The sequence below is a fragment of the Drosophila hydei genome, unplaced genomic scaffold (assembly GCF_003285905.1).
Source record: "Drosophila hydei strain 15085-1641.00,03,60 unplaced genomic scaffold, DhydRS2 tig00000060-arrow-pilon, whole genome shotgun sequence".
Lineage (NCBI taxonomy): Eukaryota > Metazoa > Arthropoda > Insecta > Diptera > Drosophilidae > Drosophila > Drosophila hydei.
The window spans coordinates 6281174-6303490 of NW_022045656.1; the positions used below are offsets into that span (position 1 = coordinate 6281174).

The following is a 22317-nucleotide window of genomic DNA, read 5'->3' on the forward strand; positions in this document are numbered from 1 at the left end:
ACTTAATCAAATACAGCTTTAGAATATCCATAAACAGCCAAGCATTTTATATTTTCACCATATCTCTAAAAATGAGTTTTTAGGTTTACTTATAATGTGTGGTGAAAGATAAGAGAAAGATAGTCTGTCGACTGACAGCTATAAAAACAAACCCCAATTCTTGAAATAAGATCAAGAAAAAATACATTTATAGACTTGTTAATGGAACCTAAATAGGTCAGTTGACAAAGCAGCCCATTGATCTGGGTGCACACTAAATAGTTTACATAAAAAATTATCATCTGTTTACTAAATATACAATAATAATTGGAATTTGCTTGCTTGGCGCAGAGCTGAATTTATGGACATTTGCGCTCCACTTGGCTTTTGCCAGCCTCCTCGTATTCTTGCGATGATATCCACATCTGCTGGAAAGTGCCAATGCTGGCCAGTATGGAGCCACCAATCCAAGCGCCAAACCTTCGCTCGACACTGCCGTTTGCTGAAATCATCTTAAGGCGCGTATTCGAGGGCGCGCGCAATTGCAAATCTCGATTGAGCCGTTCGGGAAAACCTTGAAGAAGTGTGTTTCCACCTGCAAATGAAGACAATAAATTGGATTAGTCTTCTGATTAAGTTGATTAAATAAGCCTGACATATACCTGTCACCACAACGGAGCCGAAGAGTGATAAACGCACATCCGCATCACACATTCCAACGCTGGTGGAAGCAAGTTGTCCTGCTCCTAACATTGCATTGTCGAACAGGCTTTCGGCAATTTTGAAGCGCTCCGAGCCAAAGTCTTGGTGGTAGCCGTTGGGGAACTCGTAATGAACCATAGGTATTTGGGAGGCGACACGCTCGTCAAAAGGATTCTCCAGCACCTGGAGAACATTCATTTGAAAGTCCTGCATCATTAGCTGTACCATATAGTTCTGCCACGATTGTGTGAGATTCTCGGGCAATTTTCGCAGTGTAAAACGTGCATTGTCTCGTTCTTTGACAACCTCCTTTGATGCTATTTTATACACGGGCGACAAGTCAATGTTCAGCTTTTCCAAATGCTGCCTGCACTGCCTAGAAAGGAAATCGCCACCAAGCGGCGATTTAACTACCGCCTGAGAGAGCACATAGCCCTCGTGCACGGGCACAGCCGATGTATGTGTAGCGCCGCTGTCTACCACAAGAGCTGTGGCACGTCCGCTGGAGAACGCGGCCAACACAGCATTCTTGACCAGAAAGAAGGCTGGCACGTTGTATTTCTCAAACATAAGCTCGGTTAGCTTTTCGCGGTTATTTCGTACGTTCCACGAAGCCTCTGAAAAGAGCACCGGATGATACTCTGGCTCAGATTGTATGACGTTTGCGTACGCATAGTCGATGACTTTCTCAAATAGCTCCCAGTTGTCTATCATGCCGTCTTTCATATATGTTTGCACCTCCATCTGTGACCGAGGGACATTCACGTAGTTTGTGTCCACATAGAACTTCCGCGCGTCGGCATCTATTGTGAACGATGTAAGGGTTATTTAGTGAAATATTAATTGTACTGTCTTCTTTGTACTCACTATTTGGCGTAGCGTTATTGTCTGTTTTCGTCTCTGGATCTAGATTGGAGTCGGGCGCGCTGGTACCAATGCCAACAACAGAAGGGATTTCAGCTTTGGGCGAATCTTCTTGAGCGTATCCCACGCGCAGGGAATGGTGCCCAGGATCAAAAACTAGCGCACCAATCTCATCGCCGCCATACAACATTGTTCCGCCACTCATCTTGGCGTTTTGATTGCAACTTTTTAACTTATTTCACAACGGAATTATTTGCAAAATGTGTGTATATTGTGTACACGGCTGCCTCAAATCACCGGCAGATGCTTAAAAACAGTGTTGGCTAACACAATAATTTAAGAAAAACAAAAGTACTACCCCCAAATGAACGAATCTAGTGTTTGTTTATGATATTGTAATTATATTACTTGTATATAAAAAATTTCAATAAATATTTAATTAAAAGCATTGCAACATGGCATATAAGAAACTAATATTTTACACCAAGCAATCAGTAAACGAATCAAGTACGGATGATCGAGTTGAATAAACAAGCAGTTCCAGTTCATTTAAGCAACAAGTGTTGAATAATTCTATATTAAAGCGCAATTATATCGATATACAAGAAGTGTCTTAAAAGGCAGCCAAAATTTGAATTTGCAGTAACGTCTGCAAAATATTTTTAAAACATTTCCAACATTTATAAAGTACTTTGCGTAGAATAACTAACTATGCAACTGTGAAGATAGTAAATAAAAAAATTAATCAAGCCTAGTAAGCTGCTAGCCCATTTGATAATGTTTTTTATAATTAAAATTATATTATATAGTTATAGTTATATTATGAATAGTTGAAAAGGTAATAAAATAAGATATAACATATCATCCCTTAACTCGAAAGTTGAAGTGAATTCCTGTTTCAGCTTGCAATAAAAGTCAAATACCGTGGCGATTAATTTTTACAATAAGCATCGCAAGGCTCGGTTAGGGATGATACATGTGGCATCATCTCTAGCTCCCATCACTAGCGATAAGAAAATAAGTATTCTTATCGATAGGTCCATCTTCATTTAGTTTATTCTCTTAAATTTATCTCAAATTAACAACTAAAAAACAATAGTCTAGACTATTGAAATAAAAAAGAAAGTATAACATAATGGACAATAATGACTGTGAGGATTCAACACAAATAGAAATCAACATCACAAATACAAACGCGAATTCTCAAATAGTTTTAAACGATCTTCGCCTTCTCGAACTGATCTACATGTATCCATACCTATTTAGCAAAGCGGTGGATCCCCAAGATGACAAGGACTACGAAGAGTGGGGTTGGGAGGAAATAGCCAAGGCCTTCAACCATGGGTACGAAGGCTTACAGCTCAGTACCCCCTTTTCCGTTGAGGAGCTCCGCTGGCGTTGGGACATCTTGCGTTCCATCTGTCCCTTGTTCACAAAACAACAGGACCGATGGCCAAAACAACTGCACACTATAATGTGGAAAATTAGCAAGATGATGGACGTCAAGCCGCGAGCGAACGTCAAGGGAGTTACTCCAACGCAATTGTTTATTCTCAATCAGCTGCCGTTCATTGAACAATTGTCGCCGACACTGCAAAGGCAGTTAGAGGTAGAGGTACTGGATGCCATATTTAGTGAAGAGCGCGATGGGCGTTCAGTGTGCAAGTCACTCGGTGAAAAAGAAGCTCAATTGGTGCAGAGCGATTACGATGAGTTTTTTAAGAAAATATGCGTCAAAGACCTGCCTAAAAGTATTACTTCCATCAGCATCAACCGCAGCAACTTCAACAACCTGCATTGCATGCCAGATCCAAAGCACCCACAGCCTGAACCAGAACATACTCATCCAGAACCACAGTCTGAACCTGAGAACCCACAGCCTGCATCAGTGCATTCACAGCCTAAACCAGAGCACTCACAATCTAAATCAGAGCCCCCACGGCCTGAACCAGAGCCAGAACCACAGTACACACAGTCTGAGCACCAACAAGCTGAACCAGAGCACCCACAGCCTGAACCAGAGTATGCGTCTCCAGAACCAATTGATCGCCATTCCAAACAACTTATCAAAGAAGATCCACCATATCTTCTTAAAGTAGAGCAGCAGAAGCTACAGAGTCAGTCAGAAGTAGCACCCGTTCAAAAAGATGATCTTCAGCTGCGCTATGTGCCGCTCAAGAGCGCCAAGCACTATGTAAAGCGGGTTCAAGTGAGACTGAAGCGGTTGGATCTGAAAGACCATTTGCCTATGTCGAATGTGAGGCGGAAAAGCAAAAGGCGCTTTTAGTTGCGTTTTTTGGAAGTTGGATAACAATGTAAGTTCATCATAGAAGGGGTCTCTGATCAGCTGAAAGAAGATCAGAAACTGCCAATAAAGAGGCTCGCTCAGTGCCAAATACTACTTCAATCTGAAAAACTTTAAATAAGAAGGATTATACGCTTAGTTTTTTATATCAAATGCACAATAAGTTTATTTAAAAAATACATTACTATAAATTACAACTTAGAACTATTATTTTAACTGATTTCAATTTTTGTATAAACAAACATTTTTTCGAAACAAATGGGACATGCATGCAGCTGAGCTGGCTATCTACAGCGCCTGGAGAGGATTGCACGGTATATATATATAGATATATATATTTGTTGTCCATAGGATGTGGAGTGCAGGCGCTGATCTGCGCTCAAGGAACTTGGCTACTTGTACATTGCATATTTTCCTCTACTATTTTTGTTATGTTTTTCGCATTTGTTTTCTTTTTATTATCAACAAGTCACAAAGAACGTAATTCAACATGTCTACAAAATACAGTCCATGGTAAAAAAGCGCAGCACTAACAAGGCTAACTAACAAACAACAAAGCCACAATCCCAGCAGTCAGTCCATCGGTCGGTCGGTCGGTTAAATCGGTCGGTCGGTCCTTGTGGATGTGATCATGTGGCATACTTTCAACGGGTGCACATTTCAGTTCCAGTTCCAGTTCTAGTTCCAGATTTAGTTCAGTTATCAGCCAAATAACCTAAAACAGCTGATCCGCCAAATTGCCAATAAACGTCGCCAGATTCATTGAGGAGCCTTCTTTGAATTTCAGTCCAATCGTTTTGCCATAAGCTTGTATGAAGATCGCGCGTACAGCGTTTAACCGTTGTTTGCGTCTACAAGGAATAAACATAGCTTTATTAATTCGAATAGGTAGAGTAAAAAGTTTCAAGTGATTAAACTGCTTCAGCTTAAATCCCTTATTGTTAATAATTTTACTGGATCAAACTTCTAATTTGAATCGTGCTTGTAGCTTGTGGCTTGCAGCCCTGGTTTGGCTGATTAGATATTAGGTACTAGTTCTATTGAACCAAAATTACAGAGTAGTCACTAACGATGCAAGTTCATTTGAACATTTTATAATGGATTGAATTGAACTTACAAATTGATGCACTGCTTGGAGGCTGCTGCGCTGGCACTGGCATTGGCAGAATCCTTGGAGGAACCATTAACGAAACCGTGCGTGTTGTTGCTACTGTTGCTGTTGCTAGTGTTGCTCATGTTGCTCATGTTGCTGTTGCTACTGCCGCTGGCACTGGGATAGGCGCTGGGCGTGTTTGTGCTGCAATGATATCCGTTGCCGCCATTGCACATTGGAATGTTGTCCGCCTGCTGATGCTGTTGTTGATGCTGCTGCGAGACAAAGCGCATCATGTAACTTCCATTCATCATGGAGTCAATGGATCCGGTATCCGTGACCACCTGCCAGCTGCCGTTCGATGAAGTCGATTCCTGACGCTGGCGCGCATTCGAGCCGGGCACAGAAATTGGGCTAGTGCGGGATCTGCGTGAACAGGAAAACAATGTCAAATATCTTGTAAATACTAGACAAGTAAATGTATTACCGCTTTGGATTCGGGGATCGACTGGTGAGCGGATTAACGAGCGTTGGTGGTGCAGTCGCTGCTACTGCTGGTGCTGTTGTTGTTGTTGTGGCATAGAAGTTATCTGTTATGGACATATCACAGTTGGAACAGTTTGAGTAGCTATCGTTGCTGTCTTGATCGAAGGCCAAAATGTAATCTCTGCGGGAACATAAACCAAATACCAAATTTAGTGAGTCAACAATATAATAGGGATATTCATGATCCCTAAACCGAAAATATTTAGCTGAAATGTACTTACTCCTTGAGTGGCTCATCGTCACACAAGTCGGATTTGATGACAATGACACTGCTACCGCTGCTGCTGGACGTCTTGGTGCGCTTGCGGTGCTCCACAATGCTGAACTCCTCGTCGGTGATAAACTTGAGGACGTGAAAGCAGAAAAACATGATGTCCTCGCCCCGCTTGAGGCGATCGGGCAGCTGGTGGCCAAACAAATACCAGTCGTAGGCGAGAGTAAAGTACGCCATTTGCAAAGCGTTGAGTGACTGATGGATGAGTCCGTCGGCCCACAGCGATAAGCGCACCAGGGAGACGAAGAGGGGCGTGCGATCCCAGCCGCTTATGCAGTGTATCAGCAGCCCTGAGTTATCTTCCTGTATATACTTAAGCGTGGCACGCAGATAGTTTTGGGTAATAGTGACCAGATCCCAGTCCCTGTACTCAGGCCAAATGATGTCGATGTCGGCGGCGGGTCCCAGATTGGGTATATTAATGTTGGCATCGTTAAATGACTGCTTCCAGTTGTAGTGTAGATTCTTGGCCATGTAATTGTTGTCCCGGAACTTCTTGAAAAATTCACAGCCCGGATACGGCAGCGATAGCAGGTTAAAGCTCTTATAGTGCTTGTTCGGATCCGCCTTTTCCGACGAAGAGACGCTGTAAAAGTGTTTTAATTATTATTAATATTCAATTTGATGAATGAAGTCGACTCATTCACTAGTTCGATCACTAGTTCGTTTCTAAACGATTCGAACATATCGTTTAAAAACAGTTGAACAACTCAGTGGAACATGAACTATTGAACGTCTAATATGGATCGACTGAATATTAGCGTTCACTGAATAAGTTCCGCAGTTTGTTCCAATGAACTGTTCTCGAACTTATTCTAAATGAAAGTTTATTTGATGTGTATTTGTGGACTTACGCCATGAAGTATTTGATTTTGCGATTCTCTACCATGAGGTCTACTATGGTGGACACGTTCAGTGTGTTCAGTAGTTGGATGTCGCTCTTGATGACTTCATCGTAGCTGAACTGCGACTGTGCCTGATCGTTGATGTGATTGATTAGTGACTCGTCCGTGGTGTCGGCCTCGTTCTCCTCGCCATTGGGTGCGGCATAATTGCCGCTGAGGCAATCGTAAGCGTAATCTACTACCTTACGGCCGTACGTTTCTGGCATCACGGACAATGTGGCCGAACGGCAGATGTATTTGCCCCGATACATTATAACGGGCACCGCGAAGCGCTGCCTGCAGCGCGCATACTTCGCCATAGTCACCAGCTCACGTATGCGCTGTATATCATACTGATCCTCATAGATGGTGTTCTGCTGCGACTGCTGGTGCGGTACTTGTGGCATCGACTGCTGTTGCGGATGCTGTGGCGTCTGCAGCGGATTGGCGAAGGTCACAAAGGCCTGAATGCCTACGCCAGCGTTGGCGGCATTGTTGCTGCTGCCATTGCTGCAATTGCTGTTGGCGCTGCCGTTCAGCGGCGTCGCCGTTGTCGTTGTGCCCGATGAGCCGCCGCCGCCACCTCCCAGCCCATTGCTGGGTATTAGCGTCTTGGCCATGTGGCCATGCTCGTATTCCGGTATGAGTATGCGTCCAGGATAGCGAGGACTCAACAGCCCGTTCGAATTGTCCAGCTCAATGAGGCTGTAGTCGAGCTTGAACAGAAACTCGCATTTTTTTGAGATGCCATACTCCTGTAAGTAAAGAATATATTTACGTTGTTTTTTATCAGTGCCGCTAAATTTAATGTAAATAACAATATAAACATTTTCAGAGCAACGGAAATATATATATAAATATATATTTAAAATTGGAATCATTAAGAATTTCATTGAGCAGCTGGCAGTTGGCACGCGTTTTATTTTTAACATGCGATAATCATCATGATCAGAGTCTGAAACTCACAATTAAATGCCGTTGGACCCCGCTGGGGGTTATCGTCCATATTAAATAAAGTCGACTAACCGTGAAATTCTCAATTCCTGCTTTTCAATTTCAATTAACAAATTGCTGTAGTGATAAAACATAAAAAGGAAATGTTTTATAAGGTCAATTGCTCTTGCTCATGACTCTCAGACACATCAGAAACCCCTTCCCCGATAAGACCGCAATATGTGAGGGGCGGCTAGGTAGATTATAATGCATTTGGATATTAACGTCTGGTTCTGGTTATTTTCAACTGCAATCGAGTGAATAATTAGTTTCATTAAGTCTATGATTGACTACTCTATTCCTTATAAGATCACGCTTAGAAAATATCACTTCATATACATAATTTTTCATCTTTCGAAATCTAAATCAAAAGATATTCTAATACTTTGAAAGTCACAAAATATTTATTTTATAAGCAATACCACAGAAAATTTAGCTCCATTTTAATATTCATTCTTACTAGAGATGTATTAAAGCAGCAGGGGCTAGGATCAAAAGTTTGGAGTTATAGATTCACCTCAAGTGTGTTACACTTCAAATACCTCAAACACACCCTCTAAATCGTAATTTGTCTATAGCAACTAAGTGTAAAAAGTACTTAATTAGCTTTATAGTTCATACTATTATATTATATTAAAACTTTGACTGCATCAAATATGGCAAAAAGGAACATAATAATCGTTTCACGCGTACAAATACTAATCTACGGGCAATCTCAAGTTAATTTAGCTCCTAAAAATAGATCGTAAGCAAGCCTAGAGGGTTTGCGCATTCGCCATCATGTGTCCATCGGACGGCGAATAGTTAATAAAAGGGAGATAATACACGTATAGCCACTAAGCTAAGCCTTGACTGAAATTGATGCAAAGCCATTAAAACTGGTTTTTACCACAACAAAGCAAAATCAAGAGAGAAGCGAATAAAACAAGAGCTAAGCAAAACTGCGCAAAAAAATTAAAACAGCAAATGCGGCGCAACTAGCGAACCCACATACCAAAACAAACGTGGCAAAAAGACAAACACCCACTTGCACACTGTCCAAATACATGTGTAAAATTGTACACACATGCACGCACATACCACACAAACTATGCAGAGCGAAACAAACGAGCAAAACAACTAAAACGCAATTGACAGAAGCGGCTGCGAATGTGTGTGTGAGGTGAGAGTTAGGTAGGCGGGAGAGTGAATTCCGGTTGTAGTGAGAAAGCTTGCGGTGAACAACTGTTAAATGTAGGCATCGGTTAAGAACAACAAAAGAAACGGTTCAGTTGACAGCTTGAATGTTTAAGCAGAGAAGCTGTATAAGTGAAAATAAATAATTTACAATACACAACAAAATTTTTAGTTTAATCTTCACATGTATGTAAGATGTTATATATTGACATATCTATAAAAAAAAGTGTATTATAGACAAGCGTAATTAGTAAAGCCAAAGTGAATTCTAAGTCAAATGTAATTGTTGGGTCACGAATGGAACATTTCTTTCTCGCACGCACACATAAGGTTCAGGCAGATAAGACGCTGTAATCACTTCTCTTCGATGCAAGCAAAAGTTTGCACAAGTGTTTGGCTTGAGTAAGAGAGCCAGAGAGTCAGAGTCAGTCAAGGAGCGTGTATGTATATGTGTAGTTGAGAAACTAAAAATCTTGGCATTTTTATCGGCAACTTGTTCGCAGTCTCGCTGTAAGTGTGAGTGAAACAGTGCTACTTGTTGTAGTTGTGGCCGCGGTTGCTGCTGATGTTGATGGTGTTACAAGCGCAAACACGCACACAGCGAGGAGATTGGCTTGTATGCGAGTATGTGTGCGTATATTGAACTGCTTGCTTGTGGCCGCTGTTATTGTTGTTGCACTTTTGTACTGCTGTCTTGTATTGTTGTTGTGTAGTGCACATGTTTATTTTCTTTGTAAGCGCAGCGAGGCACAGCATGCAGTTGGCTGTGCTCTTGGCGCTGCGCGCCTGTTAATAAGGCGCTGTAAAACTTAAAAACAACAAACAGACGCGCGCGAAAGTAAAATAGTTTTGAGTGCTTGTTGTTGCCGTTGTCGTTGTCGTTGACGTCGTCGCTGTCGTCGGTTAGCGATTACAGAAACCGACAGACACCAATGCAATATAGTTTTGCTGCTATCGTAGCAACAGTCGCTGTCGCTGTTGCTGTTGCTGCTAGTATTACTACTGCTGCTGTCAACGTCACAGCTATAGCAGCGATCAGCATCAGCTGCTGCCCTGACCCAAAAAAACAAATTTAAGACGAAGGCTGTTGCTGTTGCTGCTGCTACTGCTGCAGCTAAGCAGTTTACATGGTCTGTAGTTGAATCTCGCTCTTCCTCACGCTGTCTCTCTCTTACGCTAGACGCTTGGCTCAAGCAATGCAGTTTTCTTACAAACCCGGATTTTGAAGACTTTGCCAGTGCTGGGCAAGCAGAAACCGTCGCTGCAACCGCGACACAGTTCCACAGTTGGTTTTTTTTTCAACTGCGCTTTCTGCAATCGAACGGCCAATCAAGAAGTGAAACCAAAACCACCAGCGACAGCAACACCGACGCCATGACAGTCCAAGACCAGGCCAGCAGCAGAGACAGCAGCAGCAACAGCAACAACGACGACGGCAAGAAAAGAAATGAAAAGAAAAAGAAAAGAAGAGAAACAGACAAACAAGACACACAGCATGTAAATAAAAGTCTCGGTGGCTTTGCAGGCATTTCGGCAAAGCTTATCATGGGCATCACGCACACATACACATGCATGCATGTACATGCACATGTATGTGTGCATGTAACTGTTCATGCATATTCATCAATTGCTGAACACGGAAAATTGCTTTTCTTGAATGAATTATTCAGCGACAGAGCGTCACTGGAAACAAGTTCACATTAGGCCGGGCCACTGACCACACCTGGTACATGCATTCTGTAAAGTTCCGTTTACTTTGTTGTTGTTTCCAAGCTTACACAAATTGTTTTTGTTATTTTCGTTGAGTTTTATAGCGTTCAAAGACCTCGAACAAGTTTTCAATAACGATACACAAAATGCCGTGGATAGGCAAACATAGGATATTAATTATTAACATATGAAATATGTAAATGTGAAATCATGAATTAATTGAGTATTTGAATATGCAGTTTGACAAGGTCATTTTATATACATAGATATAGGTGCACTTACATATGAAGTTTATGAGCATTAATAACATTTGCATATCTCGATTGTTCACAACTTTTAAAAAAGCTTCGGCCGAAGCAACTCTTGCAATAACAACAAATATATACTTGTTTAGACGGAAGCGCTTTTTGCTTGGCTATAGTTGTTAGAATGAGAGAAAGAGAGGGGAGAGGAGGAGGAGGAGAAATGGAGAGAATGTGAGAGATACAGATATGACGCTGTTGCTTTTAGAAAGAGCTTTTATCTAACTGCAATACAAGTAAACAGCATTGTCAACACAGATTTTAATAATATAATATATTTAGAACATAATAATTTGCAATTTTTTGTATATATATCTACATTTATATTTCACTGTCAATCAATCAAGCTTTATCTTGCCTTAGGATATTCAAGAGACTTCTATATCGCAAAGGGAGAACGAAGAGCTGAACTGCGCAGCAGGTAGAATTCTAACAACATCAGAAACGACTCTAATTTCTCAATTATTGATCGAGAAGAAAACCTAATTCAGAGATGGTTTAAATGCTGAGCTCGATTTTGAGTGGGAGTGTCGCTGCCTATATAAAGGTCAAGCCTGCAGCAGCAGTTGCATCCCTGATCTCCCTGATCTTGAGTGATCTTCTTCTACTAATCGGGTGTGGTAAATAATTGAATATTTAATTATAATATTTAGTATATTAAAAACAATTGTGTTGTTATATATTATATGGCTAATTTTAGGTACAATTCTTAATAATAATTTTTAGTAACATGATTAAATAATAATAATTAGTAATATGATTATCATTTGAAATATAATAACAGTAATATATATAATATTACCAGAGCACTATAAATATGTAGCTACACAGATGCCTATATACATATTTATATAAGAATAATAATGATAAATTAGTATATTTAAAAAAAAATGGATGAAGCATTTGATCTTTAGATTATCTAAATAATAAAAAAATACAAATGTGCAGCTGAAGCCCTCAATTCGGAACAACATTTAAATGCTGTCAGAGATGCGTTCGCCATTTCAATTATTATCGATTTTATCTGCTCGTCAGCAGGCATTCATAAAAAGCAGGCAGCACCAGCAGCAACAGCAGCAGCATCGGCATATCCTAATCAGGATGTGTGCGTGCAGCTGGAGACTGGATGGACAAATCATGCGCACCTATTTTCTGGCTTTGCAACTGTGCCCGGGACCGGGTCAGACATCATAATGGCAACTGGTTGTCCGTCCATCCGTCCGTTAGTTTTCGTTCGCTCTTGGAATGGCAGTAACGCATTGGAAACTTTTGGCTAATCAAATCGAAACGAGCTGCAACTGCAAGAGCATTGGCTTCCGTTAGTCACTCTCCCGGACATGCGCTCGACCTGCCAGATTCCCAGTTGCAACCGTTTCGCTTGGTTCTGCACACCTGTGCCAAGTGTCTGTGGCGCGTCCCACGCTAAAATACAGCGTAACTAATGCCAGACAGGGCAACAGGCAAGGCGAACCCAAGGCCGAGCGATATGCAGCACTTCCGCGGCTTAAGTTCACTGTGCAACAGGCAACCAGATACAGATAGCAAGTAGCAAAGGACCAAAGTGACATTGGCACAGTAGGACGAGGCATAGAAATTCAATGCCAAAATACCTTAATAGGATATTTGCCAAGTAGTTCCAAGGAAAAAAATTAAGGTATTCATATATTTTTTAAAAAATAAATAGAATATATTTAATAAATTTAACTTATTTTTAAAGCAAAATATTAAAAAATTGTTATAAATATGTTTATAAAAATTTGTATATTACTTAATTAATAATTATACCTCTGTCCTCTTCAATGCGTAATTAACTAATTCTAAAATTTGATTTTTTTTAGCGCCTCTAGAATTTTATTCAAGCGTTTCACAGAATAAATGATTCATAAAAAATAAGCATTAAAAATTCATATTTGAATAATAACTTTAAATATGATTAACTGTAATTGAACAATTTTGAAGACCTTGAACTATATTTCGTTCAATATTTTGTACATTATTATATTTAAGATCAGTCCAAACTTCAATCAAGTTCAGTCTGTCATACAATTAAGCTTTTATTTGAGTTCTTTCGTTCAGTTCATTAACTATATAATTTTTTTGAGTTACTCAGCTGTGAAGAACAGTTGACACGTTCCTGATCGTCTGAATAATACGTAGTCCTAATGAAGCATATATATTTAAGAATATTTCATTTATGACTCATATATTAATAATTGAATATAATAATAGTTATCCACAATTCAAGTGTCTTGCTCCACTGTGCACTTACGCTTGGCCATTTCGCTGGAATGCGTCGCAGCTGAGCGGCTTCTTTGATTCATGTGCGCCTGTCTACCGTATTCCAAAGCGCCCACACAATGACAACGCATTACAGTGGGCAGAAGAGCGGCACGAACGAGAACGAGAACGTGAAGCTTGGTCGCTGCACCCACACAGGCGCTGCCAAACGGCACAGGCGCACAGAAGAGGCCAGAGTGGAGGCAGAAGAGAGCTGAGAGCTACAGTTAGACAGATGATGGCGTGGGCGTCCTGCGCACTGGCGACCAAATGCACAATTTGTTCGCTGGGCGAGTCAACACTGTACTGCCGGCTGCATGCAACCCCCGATAAGTGCAGCTGCTGCTGCTGCTGCTGCAGATGGCGCGTGGGCGTTTTTGCAGCCTGGAAGCGATTTGGATGCGAGCTGCCAGGCGAGATACACAAAACACACGGAAGGAAAACGAGAAAAACGCAGCTGCAGCTGCAGCAGCAGTCGCAGTCGCACTTACAAACGCAAAACCCCAACAAATTTGATTACGCAGCCAATTAAAAAGAAAGTAAAATAAAAAAAAATAAATATATATTTAGAAGTGTATTTAGTACTGGTCTGCATGGATCTGCTGCAGGAAGATCATCTGTATGTGGCCATCCTCAGCCTTTTGGCTTTGGAATTCTATTGCCTGCTGCGTTTCTTTGTCGTTGTCTACAACATTTTCGAATGCATTTTGGCCAACGTTAACATTTGGCTAAGCAGCAACTAAGCAGAACAACAACAACAACAACAACAACAGGTGGGTACAATTGAAAGTGAATTATATATATAGTCTATATATACTTTATATACGACTTGTACATTGTTGCATATTTATTTGTTGTGAACTATTTTTATCTGCTAGCCCAGCCCCGTACACAATCTCATTTTGGCGCCCACTCGATAACGGGCTGCACACACACAAACACACACATATTAACGTACACACACACACACACAATGTCAATGTCATTGGGCAAGGTTTGTTATAAATAAAATTAAAAAATAAAAATTAAAACCGAATGCAAACAAAGCTAAAAAATACTATAAAATGAGCAATAAAAAATTGTTGTTAATTTTAATGATAATTCATAAGCAAAGTAATACGTAGAGCACTTAAATAGTACAGTGATGCATGCTTGAAATATAATAATCAAAATAAAATATTGCATATAAATAAAATGTTTTTTATTTTATTTTTTAATTATTTCAATTTTTATTGTAATTTAAAAAATAAAAATATTTTTTTAAAATTTCAGCTTTGATCAAACTCAATTTTTAGGTTAAAAATTTTTTTTTTTAATATTTAATTTTCAAGGAATTAAAACATATTTCAAAAGAATTATTTTAAATAATTTTAAACCAATTCTTGGTAATGGGCATGTAATATAAGAAATCATTTAACACAATGCCTAAAAGCAAAACTTTTATTAAATTTTCTTTTAATTAAAAAAAAAAATTGTAATAGCAGATATTCTAGAGTTTACTTTGTACATATAAATACATATATACAAATACAAAGACACAGTTGCACAATTAAACTTTTGGCAAGCCTAACAACTTAGCGAGCGACCACTGTACTTTATGTTTGCACTTTGAGCTCTTCATACACCGAACCCATTGCAAATAGTTTAACTGGGTATATAGATTTTATTTGATTACAAGGAGCAGTGGCCGATACCATATATATTATATATGTTCTTGATCAGGATTATGGTTTGAGTGCTTGTTGGATATTTGAGATTATACACATTAAAGATTTTTAAGGAAACAAATCGCATAACAATTTTATTCCTTTCCACAAAGGCAACTAAAATGTATATCAAATTAAGCTAGTTAATATAATCTCACATATATTTGGTAAGTAGTTTCATCTAATGTGTAAAGATCTGTTTGCTATCTTACAGAGTATCTGTTAGTCGCATACGGCAAACAATTTGTTCCTCTGATTTGTTTGCTTTGTGCGTGTTTTTGCAATATTTTTGATGTGCATTTGAAGTTCAACATTTAATCAGCTCAATCGCCTTGGCAACAGATGAAAGCTGATTGCAAATTGTTGCCTTCCTTTCTAATGCTCGAGAATCTTTAGTGCTATATACCTTGTTATCCTGGAATAATCAAAAGTTGATATCAAGAACTTTTATAAGAAATTGATCATATAAAATGATATTAATTCCTCTTTTATTTATGGAGATCTCTCTGTATAAATATCTATATCTTTATATTATTATTATATAATATATATATTTGGTTATTTCTCCAAGCAAACCAGCCCACTCTCTCTATAATTGCTATCTCTTTACAGATTTCTCAAAAATTAAGTAATCGAACGGTATATATAAATCTCTCTAAGATGGCTGGGAGTAACCAGCGCACCGGCTGGCCACATCGCATGAAGAGCTTTCAGTCCAAGCAGGCGGACATCAATTGGCTAATCATGAAATATCTAGTGGCAGAAGGCTATTTGGATGTGGCCCAGGGCTTCGAGGCTGTGGCGCGACTCGAATCGGAGACGACACAGCTGGACCCAGTGGAATATCAGAAGCGCATCAAGAACGCTGTGCGCACCGCTCAGGTTCAATATGCCATCGACATGGCCAAGCGGCTGTACCCGAAACTATTTGAGAGCGAGAACTACATGTACTTTCACATGCAGCAGCTGCACCTCATTGAGCTAATACGCGAGAGCAACAACTATAAGAACAGCGTCTCCAGTAAGACGAACATAGAACTAGACATGGAACGGACCGCACAGCGCTCCGTTGAGGAGAAACGTGAGCTCGACTCGGCTCTGCGCAGAGGCGGTCATACTGCGTGCATGGAGCCCAAAATGATGTTCCTGGTGAAGCTAATACTCTGGGCACAGCAGAAGCTCAATAAGGACGGCTGTGCCGTTAGATGTGATGGGTTCGATCTCGAGATGGATGACTTCGAGTTCGAGCTGAAGCGGGCTATGCAAAACAATTAGATCAATCGATCCATCGATCAGACGAACATCTGATGTCTACTGCAAACTATACAAATCTTGGATCTACATCTATATATATATATATATATATATATATATATATATATAAATGTATACAATACAATGTTTTTTTTTTTTAGATGTGCTTAAAATACAATGTTCAAATATCTTGATGTGTAACAAGTTCAATTGGTTTTATTCTTCATAAGAAATCGGGTTAGACAGAGGGATTCATTTTATACTCGTTCAGGAGAGTAAAAAGAGTATATTGGCTTTGTGCAATGGTCAATTTGATCACCATTCATCTGTCCGTATAAAAAGCAAAACATTTTTCTCTTATTGCACAGATATAACTATTCAATCTATAAGTTAAGTATATTTATCTGTTTGAAATTGCATATTCTAATATATATTTATATATATACAAATATATCATAACATAGATGACTACAAGATGTACAGCTGCCTAACTTCGTATGTGGACTTTAGATAGTTAAGTTATCTGTAGAGAATGGATTTTCAGGGTATATATATTCATGTCCACCTGTCCGTCCACAGCAATCTCGTATACCACAACAGGGTGTAGAGACTTTTCTGTTTTTTTCAATAGATCATCTTATTATCTATTATCGATAATAATCGATAGATGCCATTGATATGCTCTGAACGGGTATCTAGAGCAGCTTTAATTGTATTGGGATTATTTCGACCCTTTGTGAATATCAAACAGTTGCAATTTATATATGTATATTAGGAGTATTTCTTATATAATTTATTTGCTTTGTTTTTAATTTTTTAGAACTCGCAGATCGTGCTACTCTCAGTCTATTAATGATCGTTCTCTACCCATTCTAGTTCTGGTCGTAAAGCTGTTGTTTTACTTTGCCATGAGTATTTACAAGTCTTTCTCTATAATAAAAATAAATATAAAGTCTCTTTATATATATGCGCTTATGTAATACCCTGAAATTAAACTTTGATCCCTGTTCAGTCAGTTCTGACTTGATCTGGCGCCCATTCAAAATTAAACTGAAACGCAAATTGTTTGCTCACGTGCCAGCATTAAAGCTATAAATAATTTCTACAAAATTAAACCTTAAGTAAAAAAACAGAAACACAAACGAAAACAAAACCAAAAAACAAAAAAAAAATAGAAGCAGTTAAGTAAACAACTTTAAACAAAGAAAAGAAAACAACAAAAATACGAAAAGTTTCAAATTAAAATGCAGCTAGCGTCATATGAGGTGCAGGCGCTTTGCTTCTTCTTCTTTTTTTTGATAAGAAACTTGGGTTGTATTTATAAAGTAGAGTATTGATACGGGTCTAATCACTTTATAATGATTGCTGTTTGATTGATTGACGAGTGCACAACAAAGCAAAACAATAAACAATAAGCAACAAGCAATAAATTCAGACGAAAAGCGAATTCTAAAATATTGTTTTCTAAATGTAAGTCCAAACTTGCAAGACCTATGCAAGTAGCTGTAACAGATTTTATATATATAATATATATAATTTTTTAATACTATTTACGCCCTGTTGTCCAGCTGCTACCACAGGTACTGTACAGTATAATTTGGATTCAGAGACTTGAAATTTCGTCTTCGAAATGTTCGAAGAAATTGAAGCCAGATTTGACATCTTGAGATTAGCCGGAAATGATTTAATTATTCTGAGACCGTGAGCGGGTATTAAGTAGTCGGAGGCACACTTGTTTTTTTTTTTCAAGTTGCTTATAAAAACCTTTTCTAATTCACTTCAGAAATACTGAAACTACACAAAATATTACTGAAAATATTGAATTACTTCCTTTTCAGTTCGTATGGCTTAAATAATACAAAAGAAAAAAACAAATATATGTAAAAATTACAACATCAAATTTGCTTTGTTTAAATAGTTAATTTGACTACAAACTGAATTTTTCTAAAGCTCTGAAACACGTACAGATCGTACGTGTTCAATTGATATGCTATAAAATAATTCAATTTGTGATTGTGAGACAGATTTACATACATACATACATAAGTACATCACAAGGGTATTTTGAGTTCATTAGGTTTTTTTTTACAATATTTAATTTAAATAAAAAAGAAAATAAATGCTAGAGAAAGAACATTCACATTTAACATTCCTCCTTCTTTATTTTCTTTAGTTCTTTTTATTTTCTTTTTTGCGCTGACAAAGTTGTGCGCTGATAAGAAACTAGTTGCGTTCAGCGCTGATAAGCGCCAAAAGTGTTTGATAAACGAACAAGTACAAGAGAATAGATAATGTGCACAACATTCTAAAGTTTAGAGTGCAGCTGCAACAATGCAACAGGCAGCGCAAACATTTGGATATTTCTTTCGAATTCACTTCGATTTATTGCAAAGCATTTGCGCTTATCATTATTGCATTGCAGCTGAGTAAATGCATTGAGGCGGTGGGAAAGGGAAGGGGAACGGTAGCAGCGTTTTAGTTGACTCGTTGCTGTTACGTGCCAAGTTTTGTAATACACACGTTTGTATGGCATTTGTTGTTTCGCTGTTGCCAACTGTTTGCGGTTTTCATTTGCATATATAAATAAATACGCTCTCTGCCCCTCTCTCACTGTCTTACTCTCCCCCACACACTTACAGGCTCATTTGCATGTGCATTTACACATGTTGTTATTGTTGCCGGCTAGCGTTTAGCGGTCAATTAACATGCAGGTTAACAGGAAGTTAACAGAGAATATCGAAGATGCAACAGAAATGACCAAGAGTATTGCTGTACGCCCCACAAATCTTGCAAATGGGTTTGGTTTTTTTTGCGATAGTCGATTTGTATATTATATATATTTGTATATATAAAAGTAAATTGACTTTTTGTTATATATATAAACGCAATCGAACTTTTTGCCTCATAAAACGTAATTTTATGCAGCCCACATAAATAATGAAATATTGGGAAAATGGGGCCAACAAACAAATTAGTCAAGTGCGTGTCAACTGTTTGTTGTAAAAGTCGTAAATGTTGTAATTGACTAGCAACAAACATAACCGTAACTCGAAACGATGGCAAAGCATGTCAAGTTAAAGAAGAACAAGCAGCAGACGAGCATATGTATGTAGTTTTACGTGTTTTTTTTTTTGGCTGTTGATATAAAACGTGCAAATCTTAAGATGCTTTCATCGATTTCCATTAAGCAGAGCATTGGGGTTTAGAGGGAGATAGCAATTGAAAATAATTTAGAGCAGTGGTTACGTTTCAGTCCATTGGGCGCGGCTACATGAAGGGAAAGGACAGGGGTGGGTTACAAGTAAATTTTGCTGTTAAGGCGAATTTAAGCAACATCCCTGCACGCCCTACCCCGTCTACATTTTCTTTTTGGCAATGTTCAGCACTGTTAGCGGAAATGTTACTGCACGTGCACGTGCGGCGCCTACAGGCTTTTTGACGTTACAGGCTTTTGACTTACCGTTGTGCCTTCCTCAAAGGCTACCGCCTCGAATGATTTTTTTTCGAAAGTTTCTAATAGATCGTGTAAATCCAGCTGTGTCACGTTGACCATTTCGTTTAGCGTTATGCTGCTCATTTTTGCGGCGCTGCATTTACCGTACGTTTTGTGTGGGTGTCGCGTTCGTTTGTAAATTCTATTTCTGATTCGCACACTTGCACAATCTTATATTGCAAAGACCCACAAACACACACTCACACACGAGTATGAATAGGAATACGAATACGAGTATAGTTGAATATTTGCTTAAACAATATATTTGATCTACTTCTGCTTTGCGTCTATCGTATCTGCGTTTGAGACCGAATTTTTCAGGTGTTTCTTTTTATTTTGTTGTTGTGCTTTTATGTCTGCATTTGCTTTGCGTTCCGTTTTCAAGTTTGTTTTGTCAACGCCTTTTTAGGCTGAAGCGCGACGTCATCAACTTTTGCCGCGACGTCAGCATTCACTTTAGCATCGCCGCGCGGTAAAAACGAACCAATTTGCACACCTTTGAGCAAAGTCGTACAAATTTGATTAATTAATTACGCGCTAGTATTTTTGCTCTTACTTTAATTACGACGTAAATAGCACACCGACCGAACACAACAAAACTCTGCGTACGTATGTGTTGGGCTTGCCTCCCGTTCATTTCGTATGTTAACTTAACAGTTTACGAACATGATACTAACAGCGCAGCCAATAATGTTGTAAATGACATTACTACATTTTACAAATTGTTAACTGAATTCAATTATTGTTGTTAACTGAATCAATAAATACAAAAATTAATTTAACATTTTAAATTATTTCTTATTGGCAACAATCATAATATGTAGCTAAAGTTTGATTAATAACAAAGCCAAAGCAGAGTTAATCTACTTTTATAACAGCGCTATATGTCAAAAATACTAGACCGAGCACAACATCGATAACGTGAAACCGATTGCGCTGTTAACGCAAAGAGTACTCCTGTTAACGCAAAAGTGCAACAAAGTGGAGTGGAGTTTAGCCCGGTTGGCATCTAATTCAAATTCAATATTTATAAGAAAATTTTACTGTCACTAAAATGCTATCAACTTTATTTATCTGCATTCTGCACAACAATTACAGTTATTTTAGCGTCTGGCACTAACAAAACTTCGTGGGTTTTAGTGCGTACCCGTAGCATCAACAGTTCATCACTTGGATCAATGTGTTCCATTCCTCGCTCGATTCTGCCTCGAAGCTCTTGAAAGAGGCCTACAAATTTGACAGACGACTTAAACTCCATAGTGCTTTTTACTGGATGTCCCAATTCGTTTACAATAACAATATCACGAATGTTTTTCTTCTTTTGAATTTGTTGAAAAGCTTCTTCCACATATTGCCTCGTTCGTGGTGGCTATAGATAAATAATTATTTTGCTTTAAATGTTGAGATTCTAATTGAAATCAGTTATACCTTTTCTGGAGCAGCTTTAATCATGATTAATCAATTAATTCGGTCAATGTCTATTATACGTTTTTTTTTTTGGGTTGTCATGGATAAGTTATAGAGCTAACGACTGTTATATAGGTCTGCAGGTCAAATACCGGTGTTCAGTGTGACCCGCATGCAGATATCTTAAGTAAATGGTATTTTTATTGTAAATGTTCAAATGTTGAACAGAAATTATATTTAATTTTTTTAAATAAATCTAGTTCAAAAAAATATTGCATAAGGCATAATAATAAATAACATTGGACTAGTATTTTTTATTAAATATGGTTTTTTTCTCTTCTTGCTAGGTGGTCACACCACCGTATCGAGCAAACAAAAGTTATTTTTTTTTGCAAAACATTCAATTTGCAAGGGATTGAACTACATTCTAAGTTAAAATGGTAAATAAATGGCAAAACATTAAGAAATCAATTTATATTAATTTTTACTGACAGTCGCAAGAAGTAGAAGAAACGCTGAAACGAATCCAAAGCCATAAAGGTGTCGTCGGAACAATTGTTGTCAACAATGAAGGTGTGTTTAAAATTTTCATTCATTTCATTCATTGCCTTAGTAACGCAGAGTTGGCTTATTAGGTATTCCAGTTAAATCAACGCTTGACAACACAACAACCGTTCAATACGCGGGTTTGATGAGTCAACTGGCCGACAAAGCGCGGAGTGTGGTGCGCGATCTCGACCCATCCAACGATATGACATTCCTGCGAGTGCGGTCCAAGAAACATGAAATTATGGTCGCACCTGACAAGGACTTTATTCTTATTGTTATTCAAAATCCAACCGATTAAATGCTTATTAGGCGAAACTTATAGCTGATAAAAAGTTGCATATTTCCCTAATTTTAATGTATATACAAATAAGTAATCTGACATACTTATATATATATATATATATATATATATATATATATATAAGAAAGTCATGGAAGACATATCGTGATCTCATTGGGGGAGTCAACATCTTGATTAACATTTGCAAATGGTTTTTAGCAGCTGGTTAAAAAGCGAAATGTTAACATTACATCAACAGAGCTCAGCTGTTGTGCTGGTACCAAATGTTAGCAATCGATTGATGGTAGAATATTTTCTATAATCTAATTGTTTTAAAAATTTTAAATACGTATATATTAAAATTACATTTTACTTTTACTTGATCAATTTTTCGTATCATAACCATCTCAACTCTTTAATAAGCATTCTGCATCTTATCGATACTTGAAATGTGCTGTTAATGTAAGGAAATACTTAAACTCCACTAAAAGGAAATTAATATAAACTTTTGCGTTCATATCTC

The 22317-nt window shown here is 38.3% G+C and overlaps 5 protein-coding genes across 6 annotated transcripts; 3 read left to right on the plus strand and 2 right to left on the minus strand.

Annotated features, from left to right (window-relative positions):
* Positions 1-64: 64 nt before the first annotated feature.
* Positions 65-1924, minus strand: LOC111600576 (actin-like protein 6B). The gene is made up of 3 exons (XM_023316764.2): positions 1549-1924; positions 642-1484; positions 65-574 (listed from the first exon to the last, which is right to left on the minus strand). The coding sequence occupies exons 1-3, from the start codon at positions 1748-1750 to the stop codon at positions 339-341; spliced, it is 1281 nt and encodes a 426-aa protein (XP_023172532.1). The 5' UTR covers positions 1751-1924; the 3' UTR covers positions 65-338.
* A 665-nt stretch (positions 1925-2589) lies between these two features.
* LOC111600577 (pinin) lies at positions 2590-3999 on the plus strand. 2 transcript variants are annotated; one of them, XM_023316765.2, is made up of 2 exons: positions 2590-3583; positions 3623-3999. In XM_023316765.2, exons 1-2 carry the CDS (start codon positions 2681-2683, stop codon positions 3830-3832), a joined length of 1113 nt encoding a protein of 370 aa, XP_023172533.2. In that variant the 5' UTR covers positions 2590-2680; the 3' UTR covers positions 3833-3999. The 2 variants fall into 2 exon arrangements, with proteins under 2 accessions (XP_023172533.2, XP_030082032.1); XM_030226172.1 differs by having other exon boundaries at positions 2590-3586; positions 3626-3998.
* A 110-nt stretch (positions 4000-4109) lies between these two features.
* LOC111600571 (myotubularin-related protein 14) lies at positions 4110-20252 on the minus strand. The gene is made up of 6 exons (XM_023316756.2): positions 19526-20252; positions 6618-7402; positions 5711-6349; positions 5431-5610; positions 4968-5369; positions 4110-4701 (listed from the first exon to the last, which is right to left on the minus strand). Exons 1-6 carry the CDS (start codon positions 19640-19642, stop codon positions 4566-4568), a joined length of 2259 nt encoding a protein of 752 aa, XP_023172524.2. The 5' UTR covers positions 19643-20252; the 3' UTR covers positions 4110-4565.
* Positions 15424-16127, plus strand: LOC111600581 (glucose-induced degradation protein 8 homolog). Its single transcript, XM_030226173.1, has one exon. It carries the CDS (start codon positions 15472-15474, stop codon positions 16084-16086), a length of 615 nt encoding a protein of 204 aa, XP_030082033.1. The 5' UTR covers positions 15424-15471; the 3' UTR covers positions 16087-16127.
* Positions 20253-21303: 1051 nt separating the features above from the next.
* LOC111600584 (dynein light chain roadblock-type 2) lies at positions 21304-21845 on the plus strand. The gene is made up of 3 exons (XM_023316771.2): positions 21304-21405; positions 21460-21538; positions 21601-21845. Exons 1-3 carry the CDS (start codon positions 21403-21405, stop codon positions 21810-21812), a joined length of 294 nt encoding a protein of 97 aa, XP_023172539.1. The 5' UTR covers positions 21304-21402; the 3' UTR covers positions 21813-21845.
* The last annotated feature ends 472 nt before the right edge of the window (positions 21846-22317 follow it).

Coding starts and splice junctions, on each gene's coding strand:
- LOC111600576 (XM_023316764.2), bottom strand. CDS start 1,750: ATGAGTGGCGGAACAATGTTGTATGGCGGCGATGAGATTGGTGCGCTA. Junction 1,485..1,548: donor CAATAACGCTACGCCAAATA/GTGAGTACAAAG, acceptor CGTTCACAATAG/ATGCCGACGCGCGGAAGTTC. Junction 575..641: donor CGGCTCCGTTGTGGTGACAG/GTATATGTCAGG, acceptor CTTCATTTGCAG/GTGGAAACACACTTCTTCAA.
- LOC111600577 (XM_023316765.2), top strand. CDS start 2,681: ATGGACAATAATGACTGTGAGGATTCAACACAAATAGAAATCAACATC. Junction 3,584..3,622: donor CAGAGTATGCGTCTCCAGAA/CCAATTGATCGC, acceptor ATCAAAGAAGAT/CCACCATATCTTCTTAAAGT.
- LOC111600581 (XM_030226173.1), top strand. CDS start 15,472: ATGGCTGGGAGTAACCAGCGCACCGGCTGGCCACATCGCATGAAGAGC.
- LOC111600571 (XM_023316756.2), bottom strand. CDS start 19,642: ATGAGCAGCATAACGCTAAACGAAATGGTCAACGTGACACAGCTGGAT. Junction 5,611..5,710: donor GACGATGAGCCACTCAAGGA/GTAAGTACATTT, acceptor ATGTTCCCGCAG/AGATTACATTTTGGCCTTCG. Junction 5,370..5,430: donor CGATCCCCGAATCCAAAGCG/GTAATACATTTA, acceptor CTGTTCACGCAG/ATCCCGCACTAGCCCAATTT.
- LOC111600584 (XM_023316771.2), top strand. Junction 21,539..21,600: donor AATTGTTGTCAACAATGAAG/GTGTGTTTAAAA, acceptor TTGGCTTATTAG/GTATTCCAGTTAAATCAACG.